This window comes from Numenius arquata, chromosome 11, assembly GCF_964106895.1.
Source record: "Numenius arquata chromosome 11, bNumArq3.hap1.1, whole genome shotgun sequence".
Classification (NCBI taxonomy): domain Eukaryota; kingdom Metazoa; phylum Chordata; class Aves; order Charadriiformes; family Scolopacidae; genus Numenius; species Numenius arquata.
In genome coordinates, this window is record NC_133586.1 from 4,730,905 (window position 1) to 4,756,282 (window position 25,378).

Genomic DNA, 25,378 nt, shown 5'->3' on the forward strand with positions numbered 1-25,378 from the left:
ATGGGGAGGATTCTCCAGCATGTTCACCTGAATGGAAAGATTTTTTCCTTTGCTCGTGGGTTTTGTTTTGTTGTGGTTTTTTTTTTTTTGTTGGTTTTGTTTTTTTTTTTTAAATCCATTCTTATTCTAGCACACAAAGTAGTAGTTTTGGCCAGTGGTGACTTCCTACACACAGCGTGTTCCTCCGAGTACTGTGCATACACAGAGGATTGGCTCGAAGAATTAATGTTAATCTTCCTTTTCTTATTTAAATTTGTCCTATTACTCGTGCTGTGTTAACAGAAGACATCCCTGTTCCACCTTCACAGAGAGTGAAATCCTTTCTTGTGTTGTGTTTAAAGCTCAGGGCGATCTCTCAAGAATATCCAATTTTGCAGTGTCATGAAAATGCTGTTTTCATTATGGATCTATTACTGTTTCATTTTGTGGTTTTGTTTTGCCAGCATGGGACGTTGTACAGATCTAATCATGGATGCGCTTAAAGAGATGATCTCACACGCCGTAAAATATTAATGCATCCCTGGCTGTAAATGAAAACAACATAATTTTAAAATAAAAGATTAGAGAATGTCTTTGAGATTGGGAAATGTCTTTGGGGGATTACAATTAATTTTAATGTAATTTTCTTCTTTCGGGGGAAAAAGCGGTGCTTTACCTTGTGTGTATTCCCAATTTTAATTGTTTCCAAGACAATATTGGTAGGGATTGGTTGTTTGAAAAAGATACTCTGAGAGGCATTATCGTGTAGCTGTATGATTGAGTAAGCACAGGGTGTTTCGGAGGAAAAAGAGAGAATAAAAGTCCGAAATGCTCCTGGATGTCAGGTATCCATGAGGCTCTTACGGGCAGGTGCGTGGAAGGGAGTGGAGACGGTCGAGATCGGAGCTATGGAAGTAAATCAGTGATTAGAAAGAAGGTCAAAAATGTGACAGGGGGATCTCGGCCTGTAAAAATTCTGTCACTTCGTCTTCCATCAGAATTGAATGATTTTCTGAGGCGCGTGGTGCGAGTTGGTCACGGCGCGTTGGGCTCCAGCCAGGGCTCGTAAAACACCTCAGTAAATGGTTTTGCTGTGTGTTTCCTGTCCAGGTTCGAACTGATGCGCATGTGCTGGCAGTACAACCCGAAAATGAGGCCCTCCTTCCTGGAAATCATCGGTAGCATCAAAGACGAGCTGGATCCAGCCTTCAAAGAGGTCTCCTTCTTCTACAGTGAAGAGAACAAGCCTCCGGATACAGAGGAGCTTGACCTGGAGACTGAAAACATGGAGAGCATTCCTTTAGATCCCTCCTCCACCCTCCAACCCACTGACAAGCACTCAGGACACAAAGCCGAGAACGGCCCAGGCGTGGTGGTCCTTCGGGCCAGCTTCGAGGAGAGACAGCCGTACGCACACATGAACGGGGGACGCAAGAATGAGAGGGCCTTACCGTTGCCCCAGTCTTCGGCCTGCTGATCCTTAGAACCAGAATCTCACAGAAACAACAAAACACAGAGGAAAAAAAAAAAAAAAAAAAAAAACAACAAAAACCACAAAACAAAACACATGGCATCGGGGGGAAGAAAGAAAGAAAAATTACAATATATTCAAAAGCCTACTGTACCTCAGTGGATCTTCAGAACTGCCATAGCTGCACTTGGGAGAACCCTTTTTTCAGTAAACAAGTTACCGTATTTTTCTTTTTTCAATATGCAAGCAGATGTTTGTTTCAGTAAAGGACTCCTTTCATGGGGCACACAGTCGGCCTTTTAAAACTCTAATGTTAACACTTAATAGCAACAGAAAACTTGAGATCTGATGTCTCTCTCTCTCTCTCTCTCTCTCCTCTCTCCTCCCTCCCTCTCTCTTTCTTTCTGTCTCTCTCTTTGCTTCATAATGGGAAACATATCTGCGTGCAAGTTCAACCGTACAGCACTTTTATCAGATCAAAGATATCGCAGGCCAGGTGGCTCCCGGTACCCTTGCAAGCACCTGCCTAACACTGTAGGTCTTTATAAAAAAACAAACAAACAAACAAACAAACAAAAAAACCAAACAAACAAAAAACCCACAAAAAAAAAAAAACCACAACACTAAAAAAGACTGGATTTTTAATGTTGCTCTTTAATCTTTTTAGGAACATGTAAAAGAATTAAAAAAGGGCCATCATTCGTCCAAGGTTGTTACCATTTTCAACGCTGCCAAATTTTGCCAAAAAACTGAACTCTTTGGTTTTTTGTTTTTGTTTTTTTTTTTTTTGTAGGCATGGAAGGAGCACAGTAATCAACTGCTCTGTTTAAAAGAGATCCTGACCAATACGTTCTATTCAATCATACACTGGTATTTAAAAAAAAAAAAAAAAATTAAAAAAAATATCAAATTGTCTAGATCTTTTCTCAAAACTGGACAAAATGTGATTTTTTTTTTTTTTTTTCTTGTGATGGAGAAGATAAAAGGGATGGGGTAGAGAAACAGCCCTCCCTCCACCCCTATCCCCATCCCAATGAATTCTGGACAAAACTGGCAGTGGTGAGCTAAATAAACGTGCATTTCATAAAAAAAAAAAAAAAAAAAAAGTCAACCGCACGCCAAAAATGAAACATGAAAAACATGAAAATAACCGGCAGAGATCTCCATCGTTGCAGCCTGCCTGCCTTCACAGGCTTGCAAGGAAAAAACCACCTAGAAACATAAATTGGAGAAGACAAAAAAAAGCAGTAACCGGATTCAAGTATATGATGCTTTGTTGACCTTTTCTCTTTATTATTAAGACTTCTCGAAGGGTCTTGCAGTTCTATGTTAGACCATGGATCATTTGCATACACATTGTCTTTTGTGTCACTTTTATAACTTTTTTACGGTTCAGATACTCATCTATATGTCTGTACAGAAAAAAGCTGCTATTTTTTTTGTTCTTTATCTTTGTGGATTTAATCTATGAAAACCTTCAGGTCTGCCCTCCTTCCCTCCCCTTCCCTCCCCTCCCACTTCAACAGATTTTCTTATGCTTTGTACTATAGTGTGTAACTTTTACTTCCTCCTTCCCAGTAACTGATACCTTTCATATGATTTGCCATGAACTGTTTAATGCCTTTTTATAAATACATTTCCTCCTTTTTTTTTTTTTTTTCTTTTTTTTTTTTTTTTTTTCTTCCCCATTAGTTGTTTTGCATCATCTTGGCTGTGTGGGCTACAGGGCTTTTGAGGAGGGGACATGGAGAAAGAAGGGACAACCCCGCACAGGAACACTCTGGCAGTGCTGTGGTGTTTTTAAACCCCGGTTTTCCTTCCTTCCCACTAACCCCCGCCCAGACAGCGTGCGAGTCTCTTACAGTGCAAGGCGTGATACAAACTCAGGTCAGAAAAAAAAAAAAAAAAATAAGGTTAAATATTTAGTACATTCTTGTTCAGTGTTTATACTCATTGTTGTACAAGGGTCCTACCCCTCCTTCCCTCCCCGCTTGTTTTGGTTGTGGCACACATCCACCCACCCATCCCCACACACACACACACACACATATATGTATTTTTATTTTTTTTTTTTCTATTTGTTGGGTACAACAGCAGACACCAGGCTTTTGGGTCACTGATTTTTAAAGAGACTATTTTAACCCTTCCACCCTGTGAATAAGAGCTATCCCAGTTGCAGCTGGTGATGCCAGGCATTCTTAGGGTGGCCATTGAACACCTGGCTCCGGCAAACCCCAGCTCTTCGCCTTCCTCACAAGGAAGCTCTCCCGGAGGGCACCCTGGGCTGCGCTTCGCAACCCTGGTAAAAAAACCCAACCAAACCAAACCCCACCACTCCATTTCCACGGGGCTGGGTGGAAAGCACGTAGCTGGGGCCGGCGGCTTGGCGAGCAAACAGTTAAAGAGTTGGCAGCTATGGAAACCCGCACAAGTACCAGCTTGTTGCTTAAATCATAGACCAAACCTCAGAACAAAAGCAAACGAGTGAGCTTGTTTGTTCAGTTGCAGAAGCCTTGGTGAAAGGGGAAGGAGGGGCCATCAGAAAGTCTACAACCAAGGAGTCCTACCAGTTGCTCATCTTAACCGTAGTTACAGCATCTAAGCCTTTGTTTCGCACTGATCCAACCAAACGATGGCAGTGAAGAGGTGGTTCTGGGATGGAAACGTTTAAATCTTTTGAGTAAGAACAAAGAGTTAAAATATACTGATTGCTAGTTTTGACTGGAGATTTTTAAAAAGTTTGTAGTGCTTTTTGCTTGTGTAGTTTAGGTCCCATTATCTTCTCTTGCCTCTGTCCCATAGTTATTTTTCCCTTTTAAAAATGAAAAAGACAAAAAAGTTAATTAAGAAGGTATTCTATGTAGGATTTTTTATTTATTTTTGTGATATCAGTTTAAATCACTGTAGAGATGCCCCATAATAAATTTAAATACTGAGATAAGGGTTTTTGAGTATGACAGGGGGACAGTTTTTGATTTTTTTCGAACATGTATCTACCTCACTCTTATTTTTTTATATGTGTGTATATACAAAAAATACATCTCACATTTCTCAGCAGCCAATAAATGCCGTTGATACTGGTAACCTCTCACTCCATATACCACATGCTCTAGGTTCTGGAGGGGAACAGTCACTGCCTGTCACAAAGGGTCACTTCAGAATATTTGCCTCGATTCCAAGGAGTTTCTCCAATTTTTTTGGCTCAGATTAGTTATTGGGAGGAGAAATCCAAGAGTCGTCTGACTGAGGGTGACCATTCTTTAAGCAAAAACGAAGGCTTTTTAACGTGCTGTCACGGCACAGCCTTGGGTCAGCAACAAAATGCTGCATGTTTAGATGAGCGGAGACGTAGCTGACCTGATACGAGGACTTCAAATTACGAGTATTTGATGAAATCTGTTACAGAAATCAGTTGTTTACAGTGTGTGAAGGTCCAGAGGAATTGCTAGAGGAAAGGGAATGGCCTTTCTGTTTGTCCCGTAGAATGGGCTGAGTCATTCCTGCCAGTTTTCCCTCAGATGCCACAAGCACCAGAAAGGCGTTTGGCTGAATCGGCACCTAAAAAGCAATTGGCTGGTCCAGCAATAGCATTGCGTTCTTGACCAAAAAAACAGTGGATAAAAAAAAAAAAAAACAAACCTGTCATGGGCTGCCTGATGATACTACTACATCGAGTTTACAGCTTTGGATCTTTGCTGCTTCTGTTTGACGAGAGCACTGATTTATTTTTTTTTTTTTATTATTGTTATTTTTTTTCAAAACTAACATTGAATTGATTTCTTTTTAACGTGCCAGTAAAAATTCAGTTCCCTTTTCTCCCCCTGTTTATATGCTTCATAACTGTGGATTCTGATGGACCAGCCATCAAATTTTAACTGCCCTCTGACAGCGTGTAACTGGTTTACAAGCACACAGGACTAACACGAGCTTGCCGTCAACTTGATGGATAACGTTGCTCTTTTTTTCCAGCTCTGGCAGCTGTTGGTGCAGGTGTTGGTTGTGGGATCTGAACAACGTGGTGCTTGGCTGCTCCGAGCTGTACACGGCCTGGGGTTACGCACTACGGAGTCTGTCTTTGGGGGGAGCGTTTCTCTCTAGCCCTGAGAAACCAGCAAAATTTAATGTTTTTACCAGGTTATTCTGGTTTTCCATTTTTGATTGGGTTCCAGTGGCCCTTTGGCGCAGTGACTCTTCCCCTCTCTCGCACATATTGATTTACCACAACTGGAGATCCTCAGATCTTTCAGCTGGCTAGGAGGGTTTTGTTAAAACTGTCCAAGTTACTGGGTTTTATAATTGTACGTAGGTGGTTTTAAAATGCATTAGGACAAAACACTAATGACGTAGCACCCATCATGAGAAACATTTCAAAAAGCACTTCAGTAAAGACAGTCGCGTGACATCACGTACGCGTGCGTGATGACAGTCAGCTCTCCTGGACCAAACCACCTTCATGATACCATTGCGTTCTGTGTTTGCAATTCAAGCTTAATTCCTTTTTTGTTCTGTTTGTTTCCATAGCTTTGTTTTGTTTTGTTGTGTTTTGTGCATTTTGAATAGCTTTATTCACGTGGGTTTTTCATGCAGACTTCCCTTGGACAGTAAATCAAGTTGTTTGTGCATGTGAACAACTGAGAATTAATGTTGGCTTGATAGAGTCCTAATACGGTTTGTAATGTTGTTCTTCCCTGAGACCACTGGCTTGTCTGGTATGGAAAATTTATTTAGAACTTCAGCTATGTTTGAATAAAGTTAAAGTAATCCAATTTGTTTATAAATTAAAAACAAAAGCCCACCCAGCCCTGAAAACCAGCACTTTTGACAAACGGTACCAAGATGTTTCAATGCAGTGGGATAACAGATCGGCATCGCTGCAGGGAGCAGGCGCCTTTGTTTTTAGCGCTCGGCCGTTGTTCTCACCTGCCTCGCGTTCCAAAGCCGCTCGGTGGCACAGAAGGTGGTTTGGTTGCAAAGGAACGTGGCTCCTATGTAAAGACAGAAGTGTCGGCTGCCTGGCGCTTTGTATATGAACATATATATATATATATGTATATGAATAAGGTGCTCTTTGGGGGGAGCGATGAACTAGACGCAGAAGCCGAGCGTGATGGAAAGCGCGGGGCCGGCCTGTGTTGCAGCGAGCCGTTCTCAGCGCGATGCCTCTGCTCTTTCCAGCTGGTTCCAGGCGGTGTCTGATTCGAGGCAGGTTCGCGCTGATGCTCCTCTCGGTCTTTTAAAACAAACGAAATAAAGCCCAGTTTGCCCAGGATGACTGGTCACCAGATGGAACTGCTGTCAGGTCCTCTGGGAACTGCTGAGGGGTGTTCAGTACAACCTAAGTGAACAACACTCCTATTGTTGGTATAACTCCATACATATATATCTATATATACATATATATATCTGCATATGTATATCTGTAATATAGATATATATATTTAAACCCTTTTCATTCCATTAGTACAAGTAACACTTGTTTCCTGTTATTCTTATTTTGTTTGTCAACCGTGTATTTAATCACTGGGCTGAACAACAGCGGAGGAAGGTGCAAGGGATCCACTCCTTACTAACCAGTGATGGAAGCCAGATATTGCAACTTAACCCGGGAGCAGTTGTGCAGACAAGAATTTAAGAATGATGTGTAGAAACAACAGTAGCGGCCAGGGGTGCTGAAGATACAGAACTATATAAACAGGCAGGAGGGCTTCAAAGGATGCCTCAGCTCAGAGCTGGTTGCTCAGAGAGGACAAACGGCCTCTGAGATGGAGCACAGCTGGGTAAATGAGAACTGAGGAATGTCCGTGTGGAGACACGTGAAAACAAAGGACATGGAAATGGGTATCTACAAAGACACAGGGCTCGGCAGAAGTTCGAGGTAGTTTCCTGAGCTTAGTAACGTGGGACGGCACCAGAGCTCAGGTATCACAATTGTGATCGTTGGTACTTGTAAATAAACCTCTGGACTTCCCAGCTGGGGTGGTAAATTCATTACCAGAGTTTAACAGTTGTCATCATCGCTCCGTATCAATCAGTCTCAACTTACAGTTGGTCTGTTTTGCAAGTACCTTCAGACTATCACTAGTTTGTGTGTGTGCAAATGTGTGTGTGTGTGTGTGTTCATCTTTTTTTTTTTTTTTTTTTGTATGCGTTCCGTTGATTAGTAACCATTAGCATTTTCAATAGGGCTTTAAGTCCAGTAGATTACGGGTAGTCAGTTGACGAAGATCTGGTTTACAAGAACTAATTAAATGTTTCATTGCATTTTGTAAGTACATAGAATAATTTTATAAAATGTTTGTAGTTTATAAATGCCTAGAGTATAATTTAAGGGCACTTTTCTGTGTCTGTGTCTGGGTGTGTCTGTATGTGATGAGTTGTTTCGATGGTACCAGTTTCCTGGCTAGCTTTACAATATGCCAAAAAAGGATCGCTGACGTGTCCCAACTCACGGCGTGTCCCTTTCCCCCCGCCCGCCCAAGCTTTGTGTCCCAGTACATAGCGAACGAATAAAGGAGTTGGAGAAATGTTCTGTATCTTCAGTATCCTGGTCTTCCAGAGCCCTCTGGTTGGGGTGGGATCATCTTAACTGGTCATTTCACAGTTAACTTAATGGATTACAAGAACCTCACTGGTCGGGGAAACAGAACGGGTTTTGCTGCTACCCAGATTCACTTGTGCTGTTCAGTTCCTGCTTGACGGTGGCCGTGTGGTTTGAAGGATGCGACTGCGTAAGAGAAAGAGGGAAGACGGTTTTCATAATTACTGTTGAAGAACTAGTTGCAGATTTCTTTACTTTAAAAGTTTGTACGCAGCCTCTCAAGATGCTGAGCACCATTTGAAGCTTTGTTGTAATGAGCAAGGCCAGGGTCCCTATTTATTTTTATTTAAGTGTACTGAAGATCCCTTCCCCCTCGCTCCCCCCAAATTTGACTGACCACGTTGCTGAAGGGTTACGATGATTTAGATACCGTTTAAAAATCAGCTCTTCTGTTTTCCGAACCAGTGAGGTTTGAGATGAAAGGATTGGCCAGAGTTCGTCTACCTCTGGGACAAAAACAAAACTAGAAAGTGCTAAGGAATGGATGCAGTTGCAAATACAACATTTTCCAGTTTTTCTTGTTTAAATTTTTTTAAGAGAAAATTAAACAATAACATGGCCAATTTATTACATAAAAAGACTTGCTGTGTATAAATTATTCCTAAAGAAATTCCTGTGTTTATATTAAAATGAATCAGTAGATAAAAAAAATTTCAAAATGTTTTTGTATATTCTGTTGTAAGAATTTATTCCTGTTATTGCGATATACTCGGGATTCTTTACATTATGAAAAGAAGAAACTTTGTCTATTTTGAATGGCTGAAGCTAAGGCTCCTTTAGTTTCTCTTACTCTGCTTTTTTCTAGTAGTTTCAGTACTACATGATTTAAGTTAAATAAAAGAATTCTGTATGCATTTGCCTGTTTCTGAATTTGTTGCTCCTAATGCAAAGCACGTACAGGTTGGTAAAAGCAGAGAGAGTAAATCTCTGTTTTGCTTCTGCCTTTTTTGGCTGTATTTAATTGAGCTACTTGGAAGAAATCTTGGTAGGGGTCAGTACTGTCACTGCATTGTGTTGAAAGCAAAAGTCATTTTGTCCAGTGACAACGAGCTTTTGGATCCTTTCTCGATAGGACTTTGAGTCTGGTTTGGAGCAGGTAGTTCCCTTGAAAAAGGTAAGCTTATTTATTCGTTTATTTATTTATTTGAAGACACCCTGCTTATCTACCCGTACAGCAATCCATAGATGAGGCGTTCAGCCATCCCGCATGTGGTTATCGGTTTTCTGTAATGGTCATTGGAGAAAACAGTGGCAAGAAAACTAGAATTTTCTTGGCGTTTCCAGTTCCTCTGACTCGTGTCATCAAAGCGTTGACTGAAATAACGCACAATGGTGGCCCAAGGCTTCATCAGCTGTCCCTGCTGTTAGGTTTGTCTGTTGTCCTTTTTACTGACATGATGCTTGAGGAACGGGCTTTTGTTTCCCTTGGAGAAATCCCAGGTGTCCACGTTAAGCTGCTGCTGTCCAGTTCTAGTGCCTGTTTTTGAGAAATGCCTGCTAATTTTCTCTCGTCCTTGTCTGTCATGGACCTAGCAAGGTTATCAAGGAGAGCGGGCATTGACGGTCCCTGTGTGCTGAAGGGGAAGTGGTGTAAACCTCTGCCATACCCCGCTTTCCTGGTGCAGACTTGTGTATAGCTGTGTTAGAGACTGGAGGGGGAAGCACACGGGGGATCTGTCACTGTTCGACTCCCAAGTTTTACGATTTGGGATCTCATATGGTTCCTGTTTTGTAAGTAACATCATGTGCCACAGCACAGTGCTTCAATGATCGCCTTTCTTGGGATTTAGCTTTTTGATTTTGATGATCAAGTCCCCGAATAGGCAGGACCTGTTCTACTGAAAGACTGTTGTCTTTGCACTGTGCTCTGTGGGGAAGGACAACAGCGTTTTCCTTTGGGTCAGGCACTGAGAATGTGGGGTAAATGGTGGTTTGGGGCAGTTGAAACCCAGGTTACTTAATAGCATTACCCTTCCAGCTGGATTCCAGCTCATTTACTTTCTTTTCTGTGTTTATAACTCATTTCTGATGTGGAAATTGGCTTTTAGAGCAGGTAATTGTAAATTGTAAAACATCATATTACAGAATCCCTACATGTTTTTTGTTTTCCCCTGTATTTACATTTTTTATGTGGGCACTTTGCATGGCTGAACCGTCTCTCTGGACATGGACAGGGGCTGAGGGGACCTCTGTTACATCCATCCACTGCTGAACGTCCGTGCGGCTGTAACCATCCATCTCGGTTCAGCAAGTCCTTATTAATGTCTTTCTAACCATCAGAACTAGGATTAAGCATCTAAAATGGTTTAAGTCCAGTTTCACGCCTTCTTAAATCTGAACCTTATCATCGTTACCAATACAGACTGCCAATCACTTGTTTTTTCTCTGAAGCTTCCTACACCAAAGAGAGATCTAAACAGTTGTTTGGGTTTTGCGAGGATTTCACTGGAAATAACATGGAACATAAAATCCTTTATGTAAGGGTTTTAAATGATCTTTAGATTTGCCTCATTTAAGAGGTGAGGAATTGCATTCTAAGAAATCCTCATTGTTTTCTTATATTATCCATCTTAATCTCATTCTTCCCCACACTGTTTTAACATTTCTAAGATACTTGTCTGCAGTGCTTTTCCTAGAATGTCTGCTGTTACCGATTTGGATAACGGAGGCACATGGATGAAAGCTGCTCTTCCTTTGCCATAGTAAAGAGAAGCGTAGTAGGTGTAATCACAGATATACCTGCAATATTCAGGACAAAACAAAACCAGAAACCTAAATTAAGGAACAGTAAACTTTGATTAAATTTAAATATTCTTTAAGTAGCCAAACCAGATCTGGTTTATGAAATTATTAAAAACCTATTTGCTTAGTGAATAAAGGAAATGCTGAAATAAACCAAGTTTGAGAAACAAATGTTCCTTATCTGATGGTTTGGTTTCTCAAGACACCCACCCAGAAGGAACTTTAAATAAAAAACTCACAAGACGTGCCTTCTTTCCTGGGCGTCTGTAGGCCGTGTGAGATGGGAAAGGTAGCACAGCCCACTGGAACTACAACATTTTTTTGTACAAGTCATACAGTCTCCCCATCTGGAGGGTTTTTCTTATCACCCTACCTTTCACTTAGAGGTGAAAATCCTCAAAGGCCTAAATTAGCTGATTTTTATTTTTTAAAAATTAAATCATTCTCTGTTTTTTCTGTGTTCTCCTTTTAAATAAAGACTAGCATAACAGAAAATGGCTTCAGTACTACGGAAGCTTAATGAGATCACAGACGTTGTTCAAAAGGTACCTGTAATTGCTCTGTTCTTCGGTGTATGTATTTACATTTTGTATCCCTCCCAGATGGGAAAAATAGATTAAAATCTGCTACTAGTCAGTATTGCTTTCAGACTCTCTTAATAGCTCTGGTTTACTGGGATTGTTAATCACAGGGTGTGCTGTGTTGAAACTTGTTTCTTTTGGAATTTACAAATCCATGGAAAAATATCTACTGGCTGTAGTTTTTCATGAAGGCTGCTTTACATAAAATTTAAATTTATCCCAGTTTCATACTTGTGCCCCCTCTGAAGACTTTGCTTCAAAGTGATTTTGGTTGGAGGAAAACTCATTGCAAAGATTCGTCAAGGTTAAATGAGCTGATTGAGTTACTTCTGCTTTTACTGATAGACTCCGATACGCGATACTTACCTTCCCGCATCTCTGGAAAAGATTATATCAATCCCTTCCACTGAAATGTTTTTCCAGAGAGCCTTCATATTAATTGTAGATTCAATCTTTTCCGGGCCATCTAGCATGCAACAGCCACCTTCTGGGTGAAAACCACAAGCATCCATCTCATGGTAGCCTTTGTTCTTCCCACACTGCTCGAGGATGATGATTGCTTTGGCGGATGAAGCCAGCCCAACGTGAACAGTAAGCTGTTTTTTCCCACCAGAGTGAATAACAGGAAATTAAAAATGAGACCTGTTTTTTTTAAAAACCTGCAATGCAATAGCGCCAAGCATTATGTGAAATACTAGCTTCAAGGTAGGGAGTCTTGCTGTAGCTCAGGCCTAAAGAAAACTTCGATAAGAGATTATAAATGAGAACAAAATTGTGCTTTAGTTTGTTTTGGTTGTGTCTAGTCAGCTCAGGACTTCAGAGCTGTGGTACCTCCTTTGCAATTTATGGTAGATTTTCCCCCCCCCCCTTTGTTCAGTGGGCAGTTATGCTGTTTAAATGGCAAGGGGTTAAATGAAATGCTAATCATTGTGTGCTCCAAATTTGTTTGAAACCTTTATCACAGTTCTAATAGTCAGCTTCCAGAGTTGTCTGATGCATATATTGTGCAATACTCTTTTGGAGATCTTTTTAAAGCTCCAGTTAGAACAATAATATTCATAAATGAAGGGGAAAAATTGTGTAACTTCCTAATTACTCACCAGTGGCTGAAGAGTTTTCCATATCATGAAGACTTGCTCCTTTGCTTTTTGGTAAACCACCGGCAGCTGCATGATTCGCAGATCTATGTTGTCACCAAGGCCTCTCTTGGACAGCTCCTGTGTTTACAAAAAAACCACCATGGACTTGTAAGAGCATTGGATTTCTCAGACTGCGATAGAGAAATCGGGCTGATCCAACTGCAAAAACATAGGAAAGAGCAATGCAATGCTGTCTGAGCCCATGGTTCCTAAACATTGGTCTGCAGTGAGAGTCAGTTGTTTTGTGGTAGCTCTCCCTTTTTTAACTGGAAGAGACTAAAATGTGCTTACCAGTTTCCTAATGTCCATGTGGAGCCATTGTTGTGTTTCCCAAAGGGATGCCCAGTCTCCAGTGGGTGGGAGTGGTTATTGCTTAGGGACTGGTCCATGGGGAACCATGAAATACAGGATGTCTCAGAAAGGATCTGCACTTGAAAGCACCTAAATAGGCTTTGATATGGGTAAGAGCTGTTCCTCTGAAAACTCTAGTAGATAAACCTGCACTATCAAGAGACACAAACTAGGGGCAATTCCCATTAGCTGTCCGCTCCAGCGAACGCGATCTGCTGGCTTGAACTGGTTCAGGTAAGCTCTGGTCTAGAATACGTTTCTCTCGTAAAAGGAAATGTCACTTGCTGGGATGTTATTTCTCTGTCATTTACATGAAGTTGAAGTTCCCCATGGGAAACAAAAATTATGCCCAGGATTGAGGTGAAAGAAACAAAAGCACCCTTCAAAGCAGCAGATTGGCCACATGGTTGGAAGATGGTCTGGAGAATAAACATCACGTGGAAATGACTTGAAATTATTTTGTCAGAGGAACAGGGCTAACAAACAAGGCATAAGCCTCTAAGTAGAAGGTAGGCTGCTGCAATGGCAGGATGCAGATAGAGAGCATCTGAGGTGGAAAGGTTTGTCCCAGAAAAGTAAAATGGTGAGCTGAAAATCCGTGTTGCAGTTGAGTAGAACACTACCAAAGGAGAGTACAGGTGAAGTTTCTAAGGGGGGCATAGGCAAGAAGTCAGCAGCAGAGGTATGTGATTAGCCCAAGAAACCTGTAACTTCTTATCGAATGTCTTCTCAAGCTTTCATTTCTCACTAAGGATACTCATGCAGATGAGGCCCACAGTTCTAAGCCGTGCTAACTGGGAAATTTGCCCTTCAACACTGGCTTCCTATATAAACTGTTCCAATTTTCTTGTCAGCGGAAACATTGATTAGCTGTGCTCAATAAAGTATTTGACACAAGCAAGGAAACAATGCCTGCAGGGAAGTAAACACATTTGGAGAACAGTGCCAGCCTTTTTTCCTCTGGGCACTGACAGGCTTTGAGAGACCATTGCATCATCTTGCTTAAGAATGCTGTACTGTGTCTCAGCTTCCAAAAAAGAAAACCCCAGCTGGTTCACAATTAGCATTTTCTTTTCTAAAGCATCTTTAATTTTAACATTTAATGAGATTTTTCCTTTTTAACTGTAAGGCTTAGAGGACTCAACTACCCGTAACTTCGGTACAGGATGTGGAGACCCAGAGTAAGTTGTTAGGCTTTCTCCTCTCGTGCTCTCTGGATTGACATTCTGTTGTCACCATTTGTCATGGGAGAAACACACAGAAATACTTCCGTGCAGGACAAAACCAGAAGCCGGCCAATAGCAAAGGGCTGAGAATTTGTGTCAAAGGAAGATAGTTTGCTATGTCCTAAGCAATTTCAGCATGTTGTCAATAATGTGTGTTACTTTGCCGTCTAAGAATCCTACCCATGGGCTTATACCCCACCAGACCAGATGTTGTGCAAACAAGGAACAAAAAAAAAAAGGTTGTTCCTTGTCTCAGCCTTAACTAAACCCATTTTTGCATTTAAGGTGAGAGACCGAAGATGGTTAGAGGAGGATGACTGCATCTGGAAACTAGAGCTCACACTGGTGAGTTCATTCAGTAAACAAGTGCCTGTCTTTTGTAGTTGAAAGAGCAAAGGAAACTTCAAAAGAGGACAAAAGTTTGGAGGACTGTGATTCTAAAGAAAGCATGGAGATTTGCTGTCAGGAAGTTCTTCTAAAAGGGAAATGAAATGCAGCCTTATCAGCTGACGACCTGGAGTTGTTGGCGAGTTGTCAGAATCCTGCTGGGGTTCTGGCCCATGTTGTTACACTGCCCTCCCCAAAGAGAAGTGCTTTGCACAGATCAGGTGAGCTCAGGTGCAGTGGTTGTGTCACACAGGGTGTTAGAAGCATCTTGAACTTCTAAAAAACTCCAGAAAATATCACTGAGTTTGCCTGAGTGTTCACTGATTTGGGTTGCTGGGGAAGGAGGCATGCGTTCATTTTGTGAACCTCATTCAAAAAGGCTTGTGTTGGTGCAGAAAGAAACCCAGAGGTTATCAGTTGACCCGGTCAGTCTGCAAGAATGTTGCAAACAACATTTAGTTGTTTGGTGATTTTGGGGGTTTTGTTTTGGTTTGTTTTTTTTTTTGTATGTTTGTTTGTTTGTTTTAAAATCTTGCAGATACCTTTTTAAAGCTTTAGGGATGTAAGAAAGTTCCAGAACAGAAATGAAGGAACTAAATAGCAACTAAATAGTCGTCTTAGTTTCACAGATGATGAAACTAAAGCAGAGAGGGAGAGACAGAGAGATTAAATGACAAATTTCCAAAGACCACATGGTCAGTGGCAGGATGAAAAACTGCACTCGGAGATCTGATCCTCATCTCCCGATAGCAAACATCATTCCCAGAAGCAGTTGGAAATGTGACCTGTTCTTTGCACTAACAGTTTAATTACTATGAATGTTGTCACTCAACTTACATTTGTGCCCTATTAACTGGGGACTTTGACCTTGATGGTAGACTGCCCTGATAGGTTATTTAGCTGCCAAGTGCCAGACAGGAGTTTCTGGAGGAGACACAGAAACAGGGTCAGATCAAGGGTTATTAGGTGGGACCATCAATCTGTAATATGGAATAAATAATTCAGGGGATCTGGGATTCTGAGTGTCCCATGTGGCGCTGAAGAACTAAGATCGTGATAACTCAATGTGATCTGTCAGCAAATGGGGAGGAAATATTTGGTGGCGTTTTCCTTTAGAGAGAATGTCTTGCACTTCTAGAGTTAAAAGTGCTGCTGGTGGAGCTTTCGTGCGTATTTTAGGAGGGTATTTCAGGTGAATGGAGTTATGAGAACCATGAAAAACTTAGTGAGACAGGTTTCTAAAAGAGAAGCTGTCTTTCTAGTGCTAGACAACCATGTTGGGCCATGTGACAGTGTCTGTAAAAGCTCTGAAGCTTTTCTCAATGACCCTGAATTGACAGGTTCACCTGTTATTTCAGATCCATTTGACTATCCTTTTCCCTGAACACTCAAGGGGTACTTGCTGAGGAAGGAGAACTCCATGGACGCAATGCTGATGAACACCCTGTGTATGAGTCCTCTTTGCTGTGATGAGAACCTGGGTTCGGTCAAAAACAACAGGGTACTCCTCACATTCTTGGAAAATTATATTTTCATACTATGAAACGGGCAATGCGGGACAATGCACTGCTATTATAGTGTCAATAAGAAATCAAGCATTCAGAATAAATACCTCTTACAAACCAGCAGAAATAGAGATTTGGAGAGTTTTATTAGTGTTTATGATCCAATTCCTGGGGATTTCAGAAAATGGCAATTGGCTTTTTTACCAAAAAGGTAGTAGTGAATAGTTAATTGTTAAGAGAAACAATATCACAGAACCATATTTCTGAGTGCCTGATGAGGGCACAGAAGGGATGTAGCTATTGGAATGGGCTGTGTGCTCACTGGATCAATCTCCCTACAGCAAGAAAAGAGGTTCAGGAAAATGGCTGATCCCATCAGCACAGCAGAGTGCAACAGCATCTCACAGAGAAGCTCTAGCAGGGAACTTCAGGAAGCAGATGTGTGTAAGAGCAAGTATTTCTCAAAAAAGTGAAGCCATTGCTCTTTAGCAAACACTGCATTCCAAAAAGTACGGAGGGTGAGGCTATGCTTTGAGAATTAAAACCCTGGGGTTCCAGTTACATGTATTTTTACAGGATTTTGGATGCTTTTGGTGTGAGAGCCCTTCTGGGATATGAACTCATAAGATGGTATGTATCACTATTACAATGTCACTGAGGGTGCCACAGTATCCAGGCTTTTGATAAGGACCCAGTTCATTTTAAGGTAGTAATTCAGATAGTTCTGGATAATGTACAAAGGAGCAATCAAGTTTAGTAGCTCAGGTCTGGCTGTTCGTTAGTCTCTTGAGGATGAGTTTGAGTGTACTCTTGCGTGGCTCTCAGAAAAGAGACTCAGCAGGAGGGCTTTATGTCACTTTAGTGATCCATGCAGGAACCCCAAAGCCAAAACATGATAACTTCCAGATGTAAATACTAAATTTTGCTATCTTTTAATATAAGTGCATAAGCTTCCTGAAGACCATAGGGCTACGCATGTGAACAAGGCCAATGGAACAATACCATGAGATTGCTATTTAATGTGGAGAAGCCTTATCAACATTCAAAGTACTTCCAGATTTGCAGCAAATTTCCCTGAATTGTCTGGATTAACCACCTTTGCCAGGGAATAGGAAACCAAAGCAGCATCCCCAGTATGAATACAAATGAATTCCACGCAGAGGGTGTCACATCAGAGGGAAATGGATCCGTTCTCCTCCATACACAAGGACTGACATCTGTTTCATTATGGAATGCTGTAGCCCTCGTTATGCAACTTCCTGGCGTAGCCAGTGCGTGGCATCACTACAAAAAACTCGCCTCAACAGTGTGTTTTTGCTTTAGGCTGTTTTGCTTGCAGATAAAGAACATGTCTTATTTTCAGCCAGAAGAGGATGATCTTGCACCCAAAATTAGAACCAATAGGAATCAGGAAATAATAAGCAAGAACATTGTCAACTGACAAATATTTGTGGTTTAGGGCACATGTCAAGTTGGAGTTAAGATAATTTATGGATCTCGATGACTGAGGTGTGGAAAGATACCACAGAAGTATCTTTGTTTCTTGTTAGCCTACAGGGATAACATCCCTCATGACTTTGAATGGGTAATAGATTTATTCTTCCAAACACCAAGTTGCAGTCAGCATTCTTCACCCAACAAAGCCAGAACAGAAAATACGTATAGGTTGGTGCAGCTAATAAAGCTACAGCTTTGTTTTTTTGGAAAAATGTACTAGCTCCGTGTTTTTCAATCATCTTGGCTTGACTGTTCTTCATTGTCAAGACAGATCTTCAGTAGCTGTCACCAAAACTTGTAATATGGTTACAGTCCTGTAGAGTCATCATCTCTTTATCATTATATCGTGGTTTCAGTTGGAATAGTTATCTTTTTTATTAGCAGCTGGTACAGTGCTATGTTTTGGATTTGGGATGAGAAATACTTTTGATAGTGTGCTGGTTTATTTTGTTGTTGCTAGGCAGTAAAGGCCTTCTCTGCTCCTCATATCACCCTGCCAGCGAGTAGGCTGGGGGTGCGCAAGAAGTTGGGAGGGGACACAGCCAGGACAGCTGACCCTAACTGACCAAAGGGCTGTTCCATACCATGCGATGTCATTCTCAGTATATAAAGCAGGGGGAAGAAGAAGGAAGGAGGGAACGTTTGGAGCGATGGCATTTGTCTTCCCAAGATGGCTGAACATGTGCCTGCTGATGGGAAGCAGTGAATTAATTTCTTGTTTTGCTTTGTTTGTGTGCGCAGCTTTTGCTCTGTCTACTAAACTGTCTTTATCTCAACCCATGAGTTTTTCCCGCTTTTACTTTTCCAATTCTCTTCCCCATCCCAACTTGGGGGTTGAGCAAGTGGCTGCATGGTTCCAGTTGCCAGCTGGGGTTAAACCACAACACACTACTAGTACTTTCTTATAGCTACCTTTATAATTTCAGAATTGAAATATTTATGGGCTTATTTCAGTCTCACTAATAGAACATAGTCTCCTCATTTTTTTATGTGTCCTGCTTTCCATTTTTATCAGTACTATCTGTTATTTCTTGCAGATATTGGACCAATCTTCCAATTCAGTTTTACTACCTTGACTGTTCTCTAACTGGTTTCAGATTTCATCGTGTTAACCTTCTTTCTACCTTGGAATTGCTAAGAACTTGTATGAAAGACCCTCTTAAAATAACTCTGTGCATAAATACCTTATGAGAGTAACTGAACCCAAGGAATGGCCATTGTCTGTGCTTGGGAGAATGAATGAACCTTTCATGTGACTTTTACACATACTCAGCAAATCTCTGCAGCTGTTCCTACCCTTTGAACATATATACTGTGACCTTTCACACTTTAGACTGAGCTTGACTACTAAAGTACCAAACTAGTAAATTATTTCATTGTAGTAGACATACTCTTACATACAATGGTTGGGTACTATTTTGTAAGAGGTATTTAAAGACAGAAATTATAGTATTGTTAAAACCTAGATAATATTTTAAAAATTAGTAAGCTTGTTGCTGAAAAATAATCTAGTTCTGGAAATTTTTGGCGTGTCCCAAGAAATGTGTGTTCACATAAACAATAATTAGAAAATAAACAATTGTAACAGTAAAGTTTATGCTGAAAGCCAGGTATCCAAACCATGATCTTTGTATCTTTTGCTAAGTTTTTTCTAATACACATGCTTAGGAAATAAGCAGGCATTTTCAAGATTCCATCTTAGACATGTTGTTACATGCCAGTCAAGGTGTATGGAGGGGGAAGAAATCTGAATGACCTTGTTTTCAATTTCAACTGCAGACTTCACTGTCATTTGAAAGTGGAAGCCAAAGCTGAAATGTGAAAACATATTTCGAATTGGCACACTCTAGGTTTAGTTCTCCTGAAGCAGGCAGTAAGATCTCAATAGGCTACACTTATATGAGAAGGAAATCGTCTCACACAGACATGAAAAAATGAGTTGTGATATTAGATGATCTTTTTACTGAAGACAGAGATAACCCGTGGCATATGCATTAGTTGTAGAGAAGGCACCCTGGGTAAAAAATACCCTTTTTAAAAATCAAGAATAATGATTTGAAAATTGCTTAGATAGTACACACACACAAAAAAATATCCTGCAAATAAAATAATGTTTCACTTCTTAATTATCCTCTTCCATGTTGGGAGTCTGCTCCATCAGGCACAATTCTGTTTAATGAGTCATAAGAAATAATCTTCTTGAAGGGAATGGAAAGCCTGAAAACAGTTTGTATTGGGATCTCTGAAAAATAAAACACCTCCCTCCCTCCCTTTTTTTTTTTTTTTTTAGCGCTTACCTTCACTGCTTCCCAGCTAGAATTAACCAGGTATTGTCTAAAGGGACCAAAACCTGAAAAGACAGAAAGGTGCTTTTAACCTATGCTTGCTGTGCAATTGCAGATTAGGTGCCGACATGTATGCACACATATATTTGTTCTTCATTTTCATATTTTTGGTTATGGACATTGCGGTTTTTAGATCTGATTTAGACTTTATAACACTTAAGGGAATAGTATTTTCATTTTTTTGTATGTACTGATATAAGAACTAATCCTGCAAGCTTCATTCGTGTCAAGGCCTACTTATGAGATCACCTTAACTGAAGCCGCTCAATGTACTGGAGCCAATAGGACAGATCATGTAAATGATGATTTTTGCGAAAGGATCATCAACCATAGAAATACCAGTACTAAAAGATCCAGTGTTAAGTATTCCCAGGTCACAGTCAATGAACCATTCTCATTGTTAAAGCTCATGAAGATATGCATATTTAATAAGAATGTTTGAAAGAGTAAGATTTTATTTCATTTATAATTATTTTTTTTTAATCCTAAGTAATGAAAACTTAAGTGTTCTGTCAGGGAAAGTATGCTTTTGTGGTGCTGGGGAAAAATCTCCTCCTTTACTTTTTTCCCCACAGTAAAAGAGAGGATGAAAGGGAAAATGATTCTTCAAATCCTTAGTACTACATTTAATTCTATGCATCCTTTTTTGTGAAAGACTATCTTGAAATAAAAAGGAAAAAAAACCAAAACACATCTCAAGCTAGATGGGCATTTTGTCATGAAAGTTTGATGGAAAACTTCCACTATCTTTATTAATCTCAATTACTGCTCTCAGTCCAGAGTGTTGCCAAGTCTTAGATACCAGGTGGCAGGAAAACAAGTTTTTGAAATGGTTTTAATGCTATAACTCTTAGGTATTTAAAAATCCTTAAATGAACGAATAAATACTTGACAGCATATGATTGCTATTTTGCATGGTGAAAGGTACTTGTATGTGGGGACAATTAAGCCTAAATGCAGGCTTATGACATCTTAATTAATACTAGACTTTAAGCATTTCTTGATTTGTTAATACTTATTTTGTAACTGCTCAATCTTTTCTCTTTAATGTTACGAAAAGCTGGATGTTGCTGATATTTTTGACAATATTTTCCCCAGGTTTAAGTTAGTACTATGGGGAGGGAACAGGGGAAATAGTACTCATTTCACATTAACAGGGAACATAAAACCTCACTAGTCCCACTCTGCTTTCAGAGCAAAACTAGGGTGACACCTACTTCATTTTGAAGCTGTAATTGTTGTGCATATTTGTGTACCTGTGTGTGCAGAACTGTGGAATTATAGTAAAGTTATTAAATAGCTCACAATGAAATACACGCATCTCAGTGGTGTCCATAAGAAAACTACTGCTTAGGATAATACTGTTCTATGAAAAGAAACGACTAAATGGAAGAGAATTTTACAGTACTGAAATACCCGCAACCACTTGGAGAGCAAACTGGCTGAATGTTATTAGGCACTATATAATAAACTCAATAAACTGGGCTCACTGCCAGCAGGTTTATATTATGAGGAGGTGAAAATGTGACAGAGGCATGCTGTGATAATCCCCCTAATAGCTTAAAGATGCACCTGTGTCTTTAATGGGACACACTAGTCTAAAACTATTTGAACAAGTAGATTTCTAAATGGCTATCCAAGGGGAGAAAGAACTAATAAGGTGCTAAGAAGTGTGCCCATCAAGGGTGCGTGCCATAAATATCATAGGAGAGAACCAGATAGTCAGCCTTTTTAAGAGGTTAGCAAATACCTCTTTCTCTATTCTGCACTCTCATTCAGTTCAACTGCAGTTATGTCTAGAGCAAGCCAAACTAGTTCTGCCCATCTTGCAGCTATTTAAAAAAAAAAGTGTTTAATTGAAAACAGCAAGATGCAAATCTCTTTGATGTAGCTTCAACCTCATTCCTAAGTCCTCAGATGACCTGCAGTGGAAAATTATCCAGCAACTCACATGTCAAGATATGTGTAATGATTGCCTTTAGATGAGCCAGTGGCAACAAGAGGAATAGTGAGGAGCAGCATTCCTTAAGAGCTTTAACCTTTTAAAGCTCGGAAGTTTCTAGCTAGTGGTTCTGCCACTGTGATTCAGCAGCAGCTATAGCCAGCAAGAGAAACTCCAAATTTGGTCCCTTGTGCTGCATGTTCAGGCATGCTCCTTTGGTATATTTAAATTTAATGGTCTAGTTTTGCAGTGATGAGGCAGCATCTCTGGTTTAAATCTCCCGTACCTTGCCCTGAAACTGAGACCCTGAAACTTGCCATGTGTTACTCTAATTCTGGACACTGACTATGTGACATTGTGATGCAACCTGGTTTTCTTGCTTCAGAGCTCCTTTTGGGTAAGCTTTATCTAATACTAGCCTGCCCTGCCTTGAGCTATGTGGTTTGGATCAGAGAGAATGTCAACAAAGATTAAAACATGGAGAGAATCAACAACAAACCAAACTGGATTGCAGTAAAAAGGGCAGACTGCAGTCTGTTTCCTCTGACATGCATCTGATTTTCTTAGGAAGGCAAAGCAGCAAGTTATTTTCCATTTGGAATTGTTAGTATGACCATTTGCTACTGTTTTTCCCTCCAGGGAACTGTTTACGACAAAGATCAAGCATGTGTGCATACCATCTCTAGCTAAAAGAAGAATACAATAAAAATCTTACCAGTTACAACCACAGTGTTGGAACTTGAATCCATGAAATCTATGCTCCAGAAAGTCCAATCTCGTTGTCTTTCAGTTCCAAACAGTATTAGAATTCACATCTCTCTGGCAAATTTCATTTGGGGCACCTTTTTTTTCTTCAAACTGTGATGTATCTGGATTCACAAGACAGGGATGATTTGTGATTCATGTAACTTTCAAAGCAAAAATTGTTACGTCTCTGTATTAAAGATAGAAGCCTGACTGAGCAGCTGACTGACTGGGACTGCCCCAAACTTCTTTTCCTTTCTTCAGGCATGCAATAGTATTTAGGAAGAACAGGAAAGGCTTAAAGAAACAACTTGCAAAATATCCAGAAATATATTTCATCGGAAACCTGTTTATGTACAAGTAAACAGAAAATTAATTCAATCAGTTTTATTATATCTCTGTGGATATTCTATTTTTAGCGCAGTTGTAATTCACTCTAATCATGAGGGATGACTTAACTACAAAAACATATCTGTCCACTTCCACTCTTCTTAGACTTTTTCTTACTGACTTAAAAAGCTCAGGGGTAACTTTGCTGTTCCTCTTCATAGCAGATATGTAATTTACTAATCTTGTGCTTTATCTTCTGCTCATTGTAAAAGAGTCCGAGCAGCTTATACTCTTAAAACAAAACACCAATAGGAAAATGTATGTATTTGCTAAACCATTTACTCAGTAATATCCTGGAATAGGCAACACGTTAAAAAATCTCACTCTAACTTGCAAGGTCAAAGGAACTCTAGAAGCTGAGTTATAGCTTGCTGAAACTGGAGAGTTTAATAGCTGGTCTGTCTTCATTAAACTGAAGCATGAGAACCAATAGGGGGCCTGAAATCAAAACATATGCACATTGTCACTGCCCAAAACAAAAGCATATGAAAGTTCTCTTGGGAATTATAACTATGTGGGCAGAGGGTTTCACTGGGTCTTGTTTTGAGTAGGAAGTGTATGTGTGTGTGTGTGTGTGTGTGAGAGAGAGACACAGAGAGAGAAATATGCTAAGAATAGAAAGCCACTATATAATCTCAAGAGAGCTGGTAATTGTGAGACCTTAAGTAAAAAAATCTCTGAAGAAATCTCTTGGATTGGGTGGTGGCTGAATGAGGTTTGGAGCTACGAGCCGTGTGTCATTTAAATCCTCCTGTGCTGAGACAGAAAGAAATTTGTGGATTCTCTTAAATAAAAAGACCCTGATTCCACCATCCATTTCTTCCCCTGACTAATGAAAGTTGCAAAACTGACTTTTGCTAACCACTGAGGCCGAAGAAACAGCTAATACAGTAAACACTGAACTCTCTTCAGCTTTAAATAAGGCAAAATCTGCCTCTGATATCAGTGAATTACATCTAAAATTCTACAGTCTTTCATTCCCCTACGTCAAATGAGATTTTCATCAATTAATTTTCCTTTGGGACCAGTTAGTAAAACTCTTCCTATTATACTGAGCAGGACAATGGCATATGAATCTTCTGATAGTTCTTTCTGATTTAAAAAAAAAAAAAAGCTTGATAGATATTATCAATTAAAAAAATCTAAGTACAAGGTGGTCTAATGAACAAAGCATATGCAAGGAATAAAGCAAGATTTAAGGTCTATACTTGCTTAATGATTAAACCTTTTCTTTCCTCTACCATTTCCTCAGCTGAAGTTGAAACTACTCTTGAAATTCTTGTGAAAGTATGATTGTAGCTTTAATATTAGAACTCGTGTATGTGTGCCTGTAACAATAAATACCCAAGTCACTGGATATTTGAGGTCTGTGCAAATTAATCTCCTCATCCATAATTAAGAAACCAAGCCCTGGATTTTTGAAGGCAAGTCACAGACACAGCTGACTCAGCTAAACACAGGTTGTTTTTCTTCTTGCCATAACAAATATGATTGGCATGGCACTCATCTTGAGGTAAAAAAGGAATGGAAGCAACTCACCTATGAAAGCCCTGGTTATCACCTTGTATCACCTAGTATTTTTCTGAAGAGTTGTCTGACACGTTTAAAAATTATTTGAACTGCTGAGTAAGAGAAAAATATATTTTCTGCAAATGCATTCTGTTCACATTGCAGAACCGCCAGAACACCGCCCAAATAGCTTTTTAGTACTGACGGTAACAAGAACTGAATATGGCCCTTCATTTAGAAACAGCTCCTTAATTTTTATCTCTTTTATTATTACTTACATATAGATTTTTTATTTCTTGTTATTGGCAGGCACTGACCAATGTCTGAAACTGTTAAGTGGAAGTGTTTAATATATTTCAATTTTTATCTCAGCTGTTCAACATTTAACGAGAGGAGGGAGAAATCAAGCTGTTATGCTATTTAACATTAAACTATAATGGGACTTTAAATAGAAATTTCAGTATCTCACACCCTATATTTCTTTCCATTCTAATAAAAATAAATGATCCTGGGGAAAGACCGAAGCTGGTCTTTAGGTAGATGGAATGCAATGTCACAAAAAGAGAGGAGACAAACATTTCAGTGTAAAGCTCACTGTTCCCTGTGGACCAATGCCTCTTCTATAGCAAACTCATAGAAATGGTAAATGGAAAAATGTAACAGCAATTTCACATACCTTTTTTTGGATAGTGTTATATATTTTATGTTGCTGCCTTATTTATATTAGTTCTTCCGTAACTGATACCATTGATGTACACCCAGTGCTTCGCAATAATGGAAAAAATTAAAAGAGTATATAATTTTAATGTAACCAAGCTGTTGGGTGGCTGTTATAATTTCAGTTCTGGTCATCGTGCAGTATTGGCAAAAACTAACTGCTGCGTATGGAAAAATTTTTTAATTTTTTTTTTGTTTATAATAGTTTAATAGTTTATAATAGTATAATAGGGAGAAAGTATGTTAGCAGGAGAG

At 39.9% G+C, this 25,378-nt stretch overlaps 2 protein-coding genes across 4 annotated transcripts in view; one reads left to right on the forward strand and one right to left on the reverse strand.

The window, feature by feature from the left end:
- Window positions 1-2,320, forward strand: part of IGF1R (insulin like growth factor 1 receptor) — a 190,826-nt gene extending 188,506 nt beyond the window's left edge. For all 3 annotated transcript variants that reach the window (XM_074156420.1, XM_074156421.1, XM_074156422.1), the window contains exon 21: window positions 1,090-2,320. In XM_074156420.1, coding sequence (XP_074012521.1) covers window positions 1,090-1,456 — 367 coding nt within the window. In that variant the 3' untranslated portion in view covers window positions 1,457-2,320. The remainder of the gene's footprint in view (window positions 1-1,089) is intronic.
- Window positions 2,321-7,671: 5,351 nt separating this feature from the next.
- On the reverse strand, window positions 7,672-22,744 carry PGPEP1L (pyroglutamyl-peptidase I like). Its single transcript, XM_074155904.1, has 5 exons — window positions 22,479-22,744; window positions 19,774-19,826; window positions 12,472-12,588; window positions 11,738-11,967; window positions 7,672-10,787 (listed from the first exon to the last, which is right to left on the reverse strand). The coding sequence occupies exons 1-5, from the start codon at window positions 22,510-22,512 to the stop codon at window positions 10,625-10,627; spliced, it is 597 nt and encodes a 198-aa protein (XP_074012005.1). The 5' UTR covers window positions 22,513-22,744; the 3' UTR covers window positions 7,672-10,624.
- Between the last annotated feature and the right edge of the window lie 2,634 nt (window positions 22,745-25,378).